Below are 12,488 nucleotides of genomic sequence, written 5' to 3' on the forward strand. Positions count from 1 at the left end.
GGTCAAGGGCCTGATGCAGAAGGCAGTACTTTTGAACACAGCGCGTATTGTCCGGAAATTCTCTTTCTTGAGCCCTGACCACCGGTAGCTTGGATTTATCCCGTTACTGGTGGGCTACTGCTTTTTATATTTTTAAATGTGTTTTTTTTTTCTTTTTAATTTAATATTTAAAAATGTAACAAACAAGTAAAAGAAATAAATGAATGATAAATAATTACTTAAACTATTTCTTTGGAAAGATTTTGTTCCAAAAACAATAGGGAATGTAGATGACTAAATTAAATTTTAATGTCCGTCTGGTAAATTATTTTAAAATATTAGACACGTATTTTTTATTTTCTTACGCAAACAAATACTTTTGAAAATATGTATATTCGCACAACGTCACTTCAAGGTACGTCTTTTCATTACCTGACGGACTAAATAAACAGATTTTAAATTTTCATACCCCGTCGTCATCCCTATTGCTAAGCACTGGGTTAAGTAACCATGACTTTGAGTATAGCATTAAGTACTTAAGGGATTCCTGGATACTGTTTCTCGAAACGTTTGGAATAATTTTGTTTCAACAGACCTTAAAATCAATACCACATAAAAGTATTTTAGTTTTATTTCTCAGATGTTTCTTATTCCAAAATTTTCCGCTATCAAAATCAGCATCACCTTGTAATTAAGATCATAAACCAACCAAATTGGGTTCTTCACTGTCTACCCTTAGGAAACACAGGCGAGATGTTACAATGATAACGACGTACTTCAATTAAGTATTGGACATAAAACTCAAACAAATAAAAAGCGAAAAATGAAAAACGTAAAGAGGCAGAACAAATCGATTCTTCCACCGTCCTTTGTGAAAAGCCTTTGACAATATGATGTAAAAAAAGAATCAAAAACCCTTGAACATTTTCATAACGTAAGAATATTCAGCCGATCGTGAATGAGAACGAAGTTACAAGTTTACGACAGTAATATTCCATGGGGGAGGCAGGTAGCCTAAGTTTATGTGATAAATCAATTTGACCTTTATTAAAGAAGACTGGAATACGCTTAAATAGAGAGTTATGTGCTTATTTAAGTAGGTGTTAAGAAATTGGTGTTCCATTGTCTTCTGCCTACCCCAATGGGAGATAGGCGTGAGGTTATGTGAGCATTTTTCGTACGTAGACTTTTCAAAAGTACCTATTTATGGCTTAATTTGAATAGAGGATTTGACTTTGACTTTCAATATCACTATAACAATTTGTGGATCAAACAAATGGTTGTTTCGCGATAACCACATGATCAATTATTGTGCAGTCAAATATATTATGAATATGTTAAAACGGGGCTTTAACCTTTTGACCGCCAGAGCATAAACGCTTCGCTGTGCCCTCCACGCTAAGCCACAAATTCAACGAAATAACCCTGAAAATATTAGGGATTCTAAAATGTTATCGAATGTGTTTATTTTGTTTTTCTCTGTGATCTGTTTCTTGGCATCTATAGATGTCGGTGGCGCACAGGGCACGCTTGCGCATGACATCTATTCATGCCATTGGCGTTCAAAAGGTTAAAGTCAAGGTTTATTTTTTCAAATAAACCGAGAAGGCACTTTTGAACGTTAAAGCAAATATAACAACATTAAGAAAAAAAAAACAAAATATCTGTCTGTCGGTCAGTCCTCTAGTCAAGTTATTTGTTCGTTCCAAAGTATAGATTCCTATGGAGAAGAATATTGACTATTAGTTAATGAGATGGAGAGAGAGATAGAGAGAGATGGGTTACGCTAACTAGCGACCCGCCCCAGCTTCGCATGGGCGCATTAGTTATATATTAGGCATGTATCTATACATATAATAAAATCGTAGAAAAGTGCTGTCTGTACATTGAAAATAAAAATAAAAAAAATAGCAGGGGTTATTGTTATGTCGATATCGAACCCAAAAATGTAATTAACTTTTTTTTTGTCTGTTTGTCTGTTTGTCTGTTTGTCTGTTTGTCTGTTCGTCTGTGCGCGCTAATCTCAGAAACGGCTGATCCGAGTTGGATGCGGTTTTCACAAATATATTGTGGGATGCTTAAATTTACATTTAGTGTTTGTTTCATGTCAATCGGTTCATAAATAAAAAAGTTATGTCAAATTAAAGAATCACGTCGAACATTCTATGCTTATACCATTAATCTCCGCAACTATTTGACGGATTTGGTTGAAATTTGGTACAGTTATAGTTTAGAACCTTAGAAAGGACATAGATATATTTTTATTTCAAAAATCAAAAAATAAAAATAAGAAATAAATTATTTATAAATAATTCTATGTCGATCGTTACACGACTTCGGTTCATGTTATTGTTTTAATTCATCGAAAAAAAGTAAATAAATAGTAAAAAGGTATGAAAAAAATAATATCAATATAATTAAACTTTTAGTACAAAGAAAATGCCCGAACGGAGTATAAATAAATAATCCAAGTTGTCTTTATCCTCGATAGATGGCGTTGGGATCGAAATAGATCGCGCTATGGTTTCGTTACATTCATTTGGTTGGGTATCGGCCGAGCGCTTCGGTACTATCGTAGAAAAAGTGTATTATCAGTCGTATGATTATTTGTCTGTAGTGGTCCTGCTGTTTCGTATATTCTAAATTGGTTTCGTTGTATTTGTCAATTAATAAGTTTATTTGTTGGGTTTTCCTGGTTTTTTGGTTAAACTATTTAACGTAGGTTTAGTTTGATATCGATTATTAGTAGTTACTGTAGTTAGTTTTTTTAATAAAATTGTAAGTCTAATTTATAAATTAATTAGATTAGATTTAAGTCGTTTCTTTTAAATTATTTAGTTTAAGCTTGGTTATTATAGCATAGAGGATAGGTTGTAATATAGTTTCTTTTTTAATTGTTATAAATTCGTAATTCGTAGCTTTCTTTAGTTTTAAGTTAGTTTAAGTCCGTTTTTAAACTATTTTTTCAATGCCCTAAGTGAGTATACATCTATTAAATTCAAACGCAGAGCTCATTATGTTGATTTTTGAAGAGTTCCCTGGAATATCTTCCACATCTCATTTTTGAAGAGATCCCGCGAGATCGGGAACTATGTGGTTAAAACCAATTATACATATAAACCTTTCTCTTGAATCACTCTACCTATTACAAACCGCATCAATATCCGTTGCGTAATTTAAAAGATTTAAGCATACAGACAAACAGACAAAAAGAGTGACTTTGTTTTATACTATGTAGTGATGATGATCACATACCCAAGTTCTGCATTTGATGCTGGCTCAGCACCACCACGATGCCATCCTCGTCCGGGAAGTGGAGATCAGGATCATGGTCCTTTACTTCTAATTCTGCATCTGTTTGGAAATGGTATTCGGACGTTTGTTTTATTTATTAAAAGGTACATCTTAAAAACTTATAAACTAGTGTACAATCCAATAAAACTATATACCTAGTTGTTGTTGTTAGTTTGTTTTATTATAAAATGCCATTATTGTGTACTCAAAAACATTACTTAAACTCTTACTTAGTTACGATTTTGTATAGAAAACAATGACTAAAGACTGGGTTAAGTAATCATTAAATGACTGTAAACGGCGGTTGAAGAATTTTGATCCTTTTTAGGTAAAAAGTAAATGACACCAATTTGTAAGTAACTACATAAGTTTTATGATAATAGGTATGTACTTTTGTTTTATTGAAAGAATAGATGTAAGGTTTTTGAAAACCCATTGAATACAAAGGTTAAAACACTCAGATAGATTCCTATATTTAATTCCCAAAGACCTAAGTCCTTCTATTAAATTAAATTCTAGGTACAAACTGAAATATTTTATTACAGTCTTCAAGTACAATTATGGAACAAACAATGTGGGTGTCTCAGTTATTTCCAACTGTACAAGTTGCCACGACTTTACCTTCCAACAAAAGAGGATTATCCGACCTTTCAATCATATAAATACCCTTTTCATTCACAAAATGGATATCTCTTGATCATTTGTGTTGGTTAAACACAAAAATTTTGAGATCCTTTCAACGTTTAGAAGTTATATTTAAACTCTTTTGTAGAGTTTTTCGACATATGTGTGGGTAAACCCTATTATTCGAGTCTGTTGGATGGCCAAAAATAGTCATCTTGTAGGTGGCATTTCTTTTCTATTATTATTATTTGTTTTAACGAAGAGATAAATTTTCCCTTCAGTGTAACTATTGCTGGCGAATACTGACCACTCATATCTAACAATAGACTAGCAAATAAGAAAAAATAATGAGTTCGAGATTTTCCGTATAAATACTAAGTTGCTTTCTCATCTATCTAACACGTAAAAAGCTTTTTAATAACAAATTAAAAGTAATGATGTTATGTTACTCTTAATTTTTATACCGCATGGGGAGACTTCTCATGACTTAATTATCTTTTTATAAAAAAATATTCAGTTTAAAGCTAAGTCACGGAAATAGAGTAAGCTTAGAATATAATTATAATAACTTTCTGACATTTTTGAAAGTAAAAACGTTGTTTCACTAAAGAGCCAGCTGTGAGTGAACTAAAGAACGCGACATGGCGTCGACATATTGAGATATTGCAAAATTACGAAGCAGCTCGCGCCATATTGGATACATTTTATTAAATTAAATACTTTAGTACACATTTTCTTTCTTTGTTCATGAATTTATTTGAAAAAAGATTTTGTTTATCGAGGTTTTTGGAGAACGAAGCTATTTAAATTAATATTTTTGTGAAAATCTAATTAAACTGTACTTAGAAAGAAATAATTAGATTATTAATTATCTGTATTATGCGAATTTTACTGGAGTAGCAGCAATTTATCACAAATATTCCTAAATCACAAATCATAATCAATCCCCAAAAAGCCAGCAAAGTGACTTTTCTGGTGTTGCGGGTATCCATTCGATACGCCGATTGCTTACCATCAGATAATCTGACAGCTCGTTTTTCGCTTGAGACATTTTTATTTACCCAACATCCACTTTTTGCTAGCTGAATTCGTTCCATATAAATAAAAACATTATATATTATACAATATACATCATATCAATAAAAAAATACATAGATATTTATTAATGGATACTCACAGTAGTGCACCGGCGTCGTGGTATCTTCTGCAACAGTCGTTAGCTCGGTTGATGTCGGTGTGGTGGTTGCTAAAGCTATAAAACAGTTTTATTATGCATCAGGAACTTCAGGTAAGACATATTTAAAGCTTTCCTACGTTATCTGTGTAACGTGACGTGTACAGTTCAGGCTTGGTAAAATCTCATATGGTAATAGGACACTAGATAAATATTCCAATCAGTCAAATTTAATATTCATCGGATAGGACACTAGATTTCAATCAGTCAAATTCAATATTTATAGATTTTTATATAAAATTGTGACGTCATTTTTATGCGTCAAATAGATTTGCAAAGCTATTCTGTAACTGTGAATTAAAACCTTTCAAAGTGAGCTCTTTCGTATTCTGGCCCATCATTGGTCGAGATTATTCTCACAACCAATGACATGGCGGACGGCGATCGAGATCACTTCAATCTTTCGATTTGAAAGTTATAGAATAGCCAAATTGTCGTTGAATGATCATTTCTTAAAATAAAATATATCATCAAATCAATTAAAGACAATATGTCCGGACTATTCTTAAAAATTCGCGTTCAATTCAACATAATGATTCGGCCATTGCAAATGTAACCTTATTGGATTAAATACAAAAGCGCTAAGTAATAGAAAATCAGCTCTTAAATCTCAAACAATAAGTACTATTCTCCCTTGTAAAAGCAAACGAAAGTTGTTGAGATGAAACCTGTACTACACACGCTACTCTCATATTCTTGGATCAACTGATAGAAAAATATGTATTTAGGACTCTGAAAACGGGTATTAGAGCAATATACGCGGCAAGCGCCGACACTATTTGAAATTTGATATTATCGCTAGTTCGCGATGTAAGTTTTTTCTTTTCATATCTTGTAAGGCGTTTTGTTACAATTTGTATTCATGCTTAGGTAGATACATTATTTTTGTAACCTTTTATTGTTGAAAGTCGAAAGGTAGAGGTAAGTACATAGGTACTATTTTTACACTCACTTTTCAACAGAAGTTTAAATTGAACCATCCAGAAACCAAAAATATAATATGCTTTTATAATATTGCTACTAAGATTTGAAAAAAGCGCCATAAGTAACCGTAGCCCCAGCTCAGAGCAGGAGCACGGGGTGGTTTTTAGTCAGTAAGAGTCTGACACTCCCTCTCGCTTCACCCAGTGTGGAAGGAGACATTTGATGATTTTCCCCCTCAAATAACATCTGTCATTGTCATAAATTACCATTTTTCAATAGAATACTTTTTTTAAAGGTTGCCCACACTAGGATTTTCCCCTGTGTCGTGAGTGCATTTACAAACATATAAGTTCACATACACATGACACCCAGACCCGAAACAACAATTTGTGGATCATACAAAGAGTTGTTCCATGCGGGAGCCGGTTGCCCAGCCCCCGCACCAACTGTGCAATCATATTGTTTTCCTATAGCTTACAAAACTATGGTACTTACTATAAACAGTGACGTCATCCCTTGTGGACCCCATAGAGTTTTCAGCATAGCAGTAGTAGGAACCGATGTCATCTCGAGACATGTTCCTTACTCGAAGTACAGCTACATGCTTGTACCCTTGTGACGTTATACTCATTTGGTGTTTTGAGCCTGTTTGAAAATAAAGTTTGTTGGTAACAAAGGGCTTAAGTACGGTGAATTTTTGACATATTTTTTCGGCATTTCTTCTCAGAGTAGTAGAAAATGCTGGGTCTATCAGTAGCTTAATTTTTTTTTTACTTTTGATGGGTCGACGTTTGGCCGCTATCTCGCCTGATGGCAAGTGATGATGTGGCCTACGGTGGAGCACGTCTGCCCATAAACAACCTATTCACTCGGGCTTTGAAGATACCCAGGTAATACACATCAGGAAACACAGACTCCGGCAAATTAAGTAACAGTGCAGTTTACGAGAATAAACAATTATTTTATTATGAACAAACTATTGTTTTACTTCTACCAATATAACGCCCACACTTGTCGTCTCCGTCAAATATTTATTTGTAAAGTAAGTACTAAGTAGAATTGTAAACACTCATATAAAATTTCAAAGCTAAATAGACATAGAGATAAAATCGTAACTTTATATTATATTACTTTTACATATTTTGATAATATTTGAAACAAAACGAACGATAAGTAAGTACAATGTAATAAAAACCTATTCTCGTTTTATCTTTGACATTAGATGTATCTAATATGCAAAAAAGAAATAGCTAACTCATAAAAATAAATTTTAATATAGAGATATACATTAGATATCTACTTATATTGGGTTATTTTTACTCATGTAGCAATTTTCAGATGTAAATTGCCCTATAAGTATTTTGGTCCTAACATTTTTATTTATTTTTATTTTATTATTGGAACAAAAATAAAATTTTATACAGTTTTATTGAGTATTGGCACTGGTACGTATCTATTTTTAACATATTAGCGATCCCGGGGTGTTTAGGATCACTACGCTTATAGACAGAATTGGATCAATAAAAGGTGTAAAAAAGCAATGTTTAGTAAGTTTAGAATGGTTTTTATCGTTTGACAATTTAGTAAAAAAATATAAAAACAACGATGATGGCATCGTTATGGAAATTGAAATCGAAACCGATTTAAATCTGATTACCTACCTAACTTTTTTAAAGAATGACTTCTTTGAGAAGAATGAGGTTCTTTAATAGTCAAAATACAATTGTCCGTCAGTTAGCCATTTTGTGAACAATTTGTCCGTCTATCAGAAGTAGAGATTTACAAATCTTATTAATGTTATCAAAATCGCCAGTCAGGGGAGTAACGGGTGACCGACGTCAACGAAGGATTTGCCTTGTAACAGTTTTCTAATTGGTAGTCAAAGGCTTTAAGGGCTATATATTTCACCGGGAAACCACAGTGACGCGACTGGTCGCCGTTACCAACCAAATGTAAGTTTACAGCTCTATGGAGAGTTATTCACACTGGTGTCCGGTTGGCGGCGCGACCAGCTCGGACGCCAGTACTTAGAGTTCCATTTTGATACTGTTGCGGTGTGATGTACGGACTCTGGTGTCTATCTATACTAATATTATAAAGCTGAAGAGTTTGTTTGTTTAATTGTTTGTTTGATTGTTTGTTTGTTTGAACGCGCTAATCTCCGGAACTACTGGTTCGAATTGAAAAAATATTTGTGTTGACTAGACCATTTATCGAGGAAGGCTTTAGGCTATAAAATATCACGCTATGATCAATAGGAGCCGAGCTGGTGAAACCGCCGAAAGTAGCTAGTTTTGGTATATATAGCCCTGTCGCGGTTAAAAAATATAGCGCTAAGTATAAAATACATGTGAAAAAACTCACCATTATAAAGTTTATTAAAGTCTATATGTGTCCAGTACACATTAGGCGTAGGGTTCGCTTCGATCTTGCACTTCAGTTGCATCGTGTCGCCCACGTAGACGCCAAGCATTTTCTGTGTAATCCTAGCCGTTGGTTTACCTGGTAGAACGATAAAACTCATATTTAAAGAAGCAGTAAGGAATTCAGAATTAAAAAGAATATAGAATTAGAATATAATACGTATAAGTAATAAAATATTTTCATACGTAAGACACCAACTTCACAACCCGCAACATCCACTGTTGTAGATGTCCTTCCTCTACATAAGAGATTTTGCCATAATATCCACGCTTACCATTCGGATTGGTCTAACCAGAGATAGTGCCTGCTACTTGGTAGTTGCACTAAGAACATAAAGAGAGAAAATTGATTCTACAATTAATTCTATCCTTCCTGAATTATCAACGGCATTAACACGCATCATTATATTTAACATGACTTACCTTGTAATTTATTTTTACCCATAAACAAAGCCAAGTTTGAAAACAAAACACATGAGAAACTTCGATTACAGAGCACCGTTTCACAAGGGAACAAGTCTCAAAATTCCAAAGTTTCCACACATTACATTCTAATTGAAATACCTAGTTCAAAGCTTTGATTAATGGATGCTTCTAGCTAGAACAAATATTTACATTCTTTGTACGTAAGAGTTTAACTATTTAAATAAATTTTCACTAAATGCATGTAAGTAAAACTTAAGTTTGATAAAGTTTTAAGAGATTGATTGTTACTGAAGCAAATACAAAGAGATGTCATAACTGGAGTTCTTTTTAACATAATGCTTTACACTTTACGAGGAGCGCAGGACGTTAGAAACCACGCCCCTCTCTAGTTTCCAACATGCAGTCCCATACTATAAACACGTTGCCAATTGAGTGTTGATGATGGTGTAGGTTTTATTTGGAAAAGTAAGGACTAAAGTAACTACGTGAATTCCTTATCTCTCATAAACTACTTATTTTAAAGGTTACCTACCTAGGTAACCTTTTCATACATTAGTATCGGCACAACATCGTCATGAATAGCCAGCCGAGGCTTTTTGGCAATCCACTGGTTAGCCACAACCGCCTATCCACATTATTTACTGAATTGACTTTGCACACACACACACACATAGGTACATACCTGACCTACTACAAAACTATTTCTAGGAAAGTGGGCGTAATTTCGTAATTAGTCTAATCGAAACAATTTTGATAAATGCATTGATAAAATTTGCATGAATACATTCGTGATTTTTGTTATTTTGTTCGTATTTCATTTTGGATTTTACTTATGGTTAGGTTACCAACCATTAATGAAGGCAAATATTGTGTAAACCCATAGAGAAAAACTATTTTTATATGACACAATTATAATCAATTACGGAATAAAGCATATAAGGAAGAGCGCCACACATTTTGACGCTCGAAAATGTTAAAAGGATGTAATAAATATAATATTTAGATCCCAAACGCTCCAGACAGGTACAACATAATATTTCATCCCGAAACTAGATTCCCGCTCGTGAATGGAAACATGCTCATCGTATATTCTGGTCCGTGAGAGATTGCAGCAGCATGGAGTATTAATAGTCACTTACATAGTACGTGGAGAAGGATCCTTTTGCTGACAGAAGGTGGTACTCCATTCGAAGCTATGCAGAGGAAAGCGCCATTCATGTCTCGCGACACTGATGTCAGATTCAGCCAAGGTCCGTTCCATTTAGTGACTGCAAAAATGTGTTTGGCTCCCAAAGTGTTGTGCGACGATGCGGACGAACAACAATGCTACACATTTATTATTGGCGAAGTGACAAAAGCAGGATAGGAAACAATAAGTCGTGTAACTTTACTCTTGTACCGTTTGGAAAAGAATTTATAAAATTTTTGTTGAAAGTATTTCATGTGTGCATTGTTGACACATTTTTGATACTAAAATATGGTGTGAATTTAGTCACCTTAGAGAAAGATCTTGTCTTTGAAGAATATCTACCAAGAAGACATTTCTAAAAACAGAATAAGAAGTAGGAATAATTTCTTTTCTTTCAGATAAGAGATTGACTCCCTCTTACCTACCAGATTCCGTCCCAATGTTGAAAGCAGCAGAGTCCTCTCTTCTCCACAAAATGACTGGTTGTGGAGTCCCTGAAGCAGCGCAGTGAAGAGTCACGTTGTCTCCTTCCCAAACTAAGACCTCACCACTGCTGTCGGAGTCCACGATATCTGGTGGCACTGGGTGAAAAAAATAAAGAGGTCTGGGTCAAAAAAGCATTACCTACTAGTACTAGTAGTTCATTACCCTGAACGCAGGTGCAATTAGTAATTTTCGCTATGTTAAGAAGGAATGGTTAGTCCAATGCCAAAAACCATTACTTTTTTATGATATAAGCCGGTAAACGAGCAGACGGATCACCTGATGGTAAGGGTTGTATTGGGGGGGAAGATTGGGAAGGAGGGTAACTGAGGCTCCGGTAACCTTACACACACACAACGAAACATAACGCAAGTGTTGTGTCTTGTCGGTTTTCTGTTAGGCTGTGGTATAAATGCCGGTCGAGCCGGCCCATTTTTGCCCCACTTCTTACTGTAACTCAGTACCTACTGCCTATTACTGATAATTTCGCATATCGAAAAACCTTAGTCGTAGTTGCCACTGTTTAACAGCGACGTTAGCAAATTTATTTCAAGGGCACGTTCTCGAGAAGCGAAATCATTTATATTACAGGTTACAGGTATCCACTCTTTACTCAAGCGAAAAATACTATAAATTTCGCAGACAATATGTAACTTTCTTTTGCCGTATATACGATGTTTCATCAAAATTTCTAGGTAGGTAAACGTGCAAGAAAGGCTATGAAATTAGAGGAATTTCTGCTAGAAAATTTTATAGAGCTGATGTCGACAGCGTTTTTGTTGTTTCAAGATTGGTACATTATTTTTTTCAATATTGGTTGTAAAAAAATGTCTAATATAATCTGAGAACTGGTAAATTATAATGTGGTCTTCAATATGTATCCATGGTGCATTAACCGAGACCTATTGAACCAGCCGGTAGGACAAAAAGGTTCTCGAGTGGAGGCCACGTACTGGCAAGCACATCTTAGGACGTCCAGCACAAGGCGGCCAGACGACCTGATTAAGGTCACAGGGAAACGCTGTGTGGAGGTCGCTTCCAACCGGCCAATCTGGAAGTCATTGGAGGAGGCCTATGTTCAGCAGTGGACGACTTGTAGCTAGTATTCAATACTATTTAATCATATGATTAGGAGTGAAGTTTTGCCCACTAAACCGTTGAAGTTACACAATTATAGTAAATGATAGACCTATTTTAGTTGCATAAATAACATCCAATCAGTTTTCAATAACAAACAAGGCCAGTTAGATAGGCCATTACGTTAAATACCTATTAAACAAAAGCACGTCGAACATTTGAATAGCGACGAGAGACTAAAGAGTAATAATAATAATTATCTGGTGCACTGTCAATTCTTTTGTTTGGGACATAATGGCGGATTAGGACACTGCGTTTTCATAAGCGAAGGCGGATATTAAGAAGCCATTGGTTATTTTTTTATGGGACACCACACACCGCTGCAACTTCTGTAAGTCAGGATCTACAGTAAATACAACCATGAAAACACCGGAACATTGAAGTCCGGCGCGTCCCAGGGACATGAATGACTGTCTTGGATCCCGCAACGAAATAAATCAGAAGACATTTGCCATTGGTTATTATTGAGGCACACGTCACACGTAACACGAATGGAATTAATGGCTAATGGCCGATCGCAGGTTATCCCTAAGATGAAATTGGCTTATCCTAGCGATGCCCTAGTTAGTGGGTTGAATATGATATTACGTATTAGGTAATAAATTATCTGAAAACGATTGATAGTGAAATTCCTGATTACATTCTAACATTGAAGAGTACGGATATGTCTAGTTATGTTCTATCCGCTCCGTTTGTCAATGAAAATGCTACCTTAAGCGCTAAGTCCGTGTGCAGTAATTAATGAAACTCAAAATAATAAACGTCAGGTGCCGAC

The 12,488-nt window shown here is 34.8% G+C and overlaps 1 protein-coding gene across 1 annotated transcript in view; it reads right to left on the reverse strand.

The window, feature by feature from the left end:
* Positions 1 to 12,488, reverse strand: part of LOC118268579 (lachesin-like) — a 32,370-nt gene that overhangs the window by 6,296 nt on the left and 13,586 nt on the right. Inside the window, exons 4-9 of the mRNA XM_050706276.1 lie at positions 10,519 to 10,674; positions 10,044 to 10,172; positions 8,420 to 8,557; positions 6,551 to 6,700; positions 5,075 to 5,149; positions 3,235 to 3,333 (exon numbers count right to left, since the gene is read on the reverse strand). Coding sequence (XP_050562233.1) covers positions 3,235 to 3,333; positions 5,075 to 5,149; positions 6,551 to 6,700; positions 8,420 to 8,557; positions 10,044 to 10,172; positions 10,519 to 10,674 — 747 coding nt within the window. The remainder of the gene's footprint in view (positions 1 to 3,234; positions 3,334 to 5,074; positions 5,150 to 6,550; positions 6,701 to 8,419; positions 8,558 to 10,043; positions 10,173 to 10,518; positions 10,675 to 12,488) is intronic.

Source organism: Spodoptera frugiperda, chromosome 29 (genome assembly GCF_023101765.2).
Source record: "Spodoptera frugiperda isolate SF20-4 chromosome 29, AGI-APGP_CSIRO_Sfru_2.0, whole genome shotgun sequence".
Taxonomy (NCBI): domain Eukaryota; kingdom Metazoa; phylum Arthropoda; class Insecta; order Lepidoptera; family Noctuidae; genus Spodoptera; species Spodoptera frugiperda.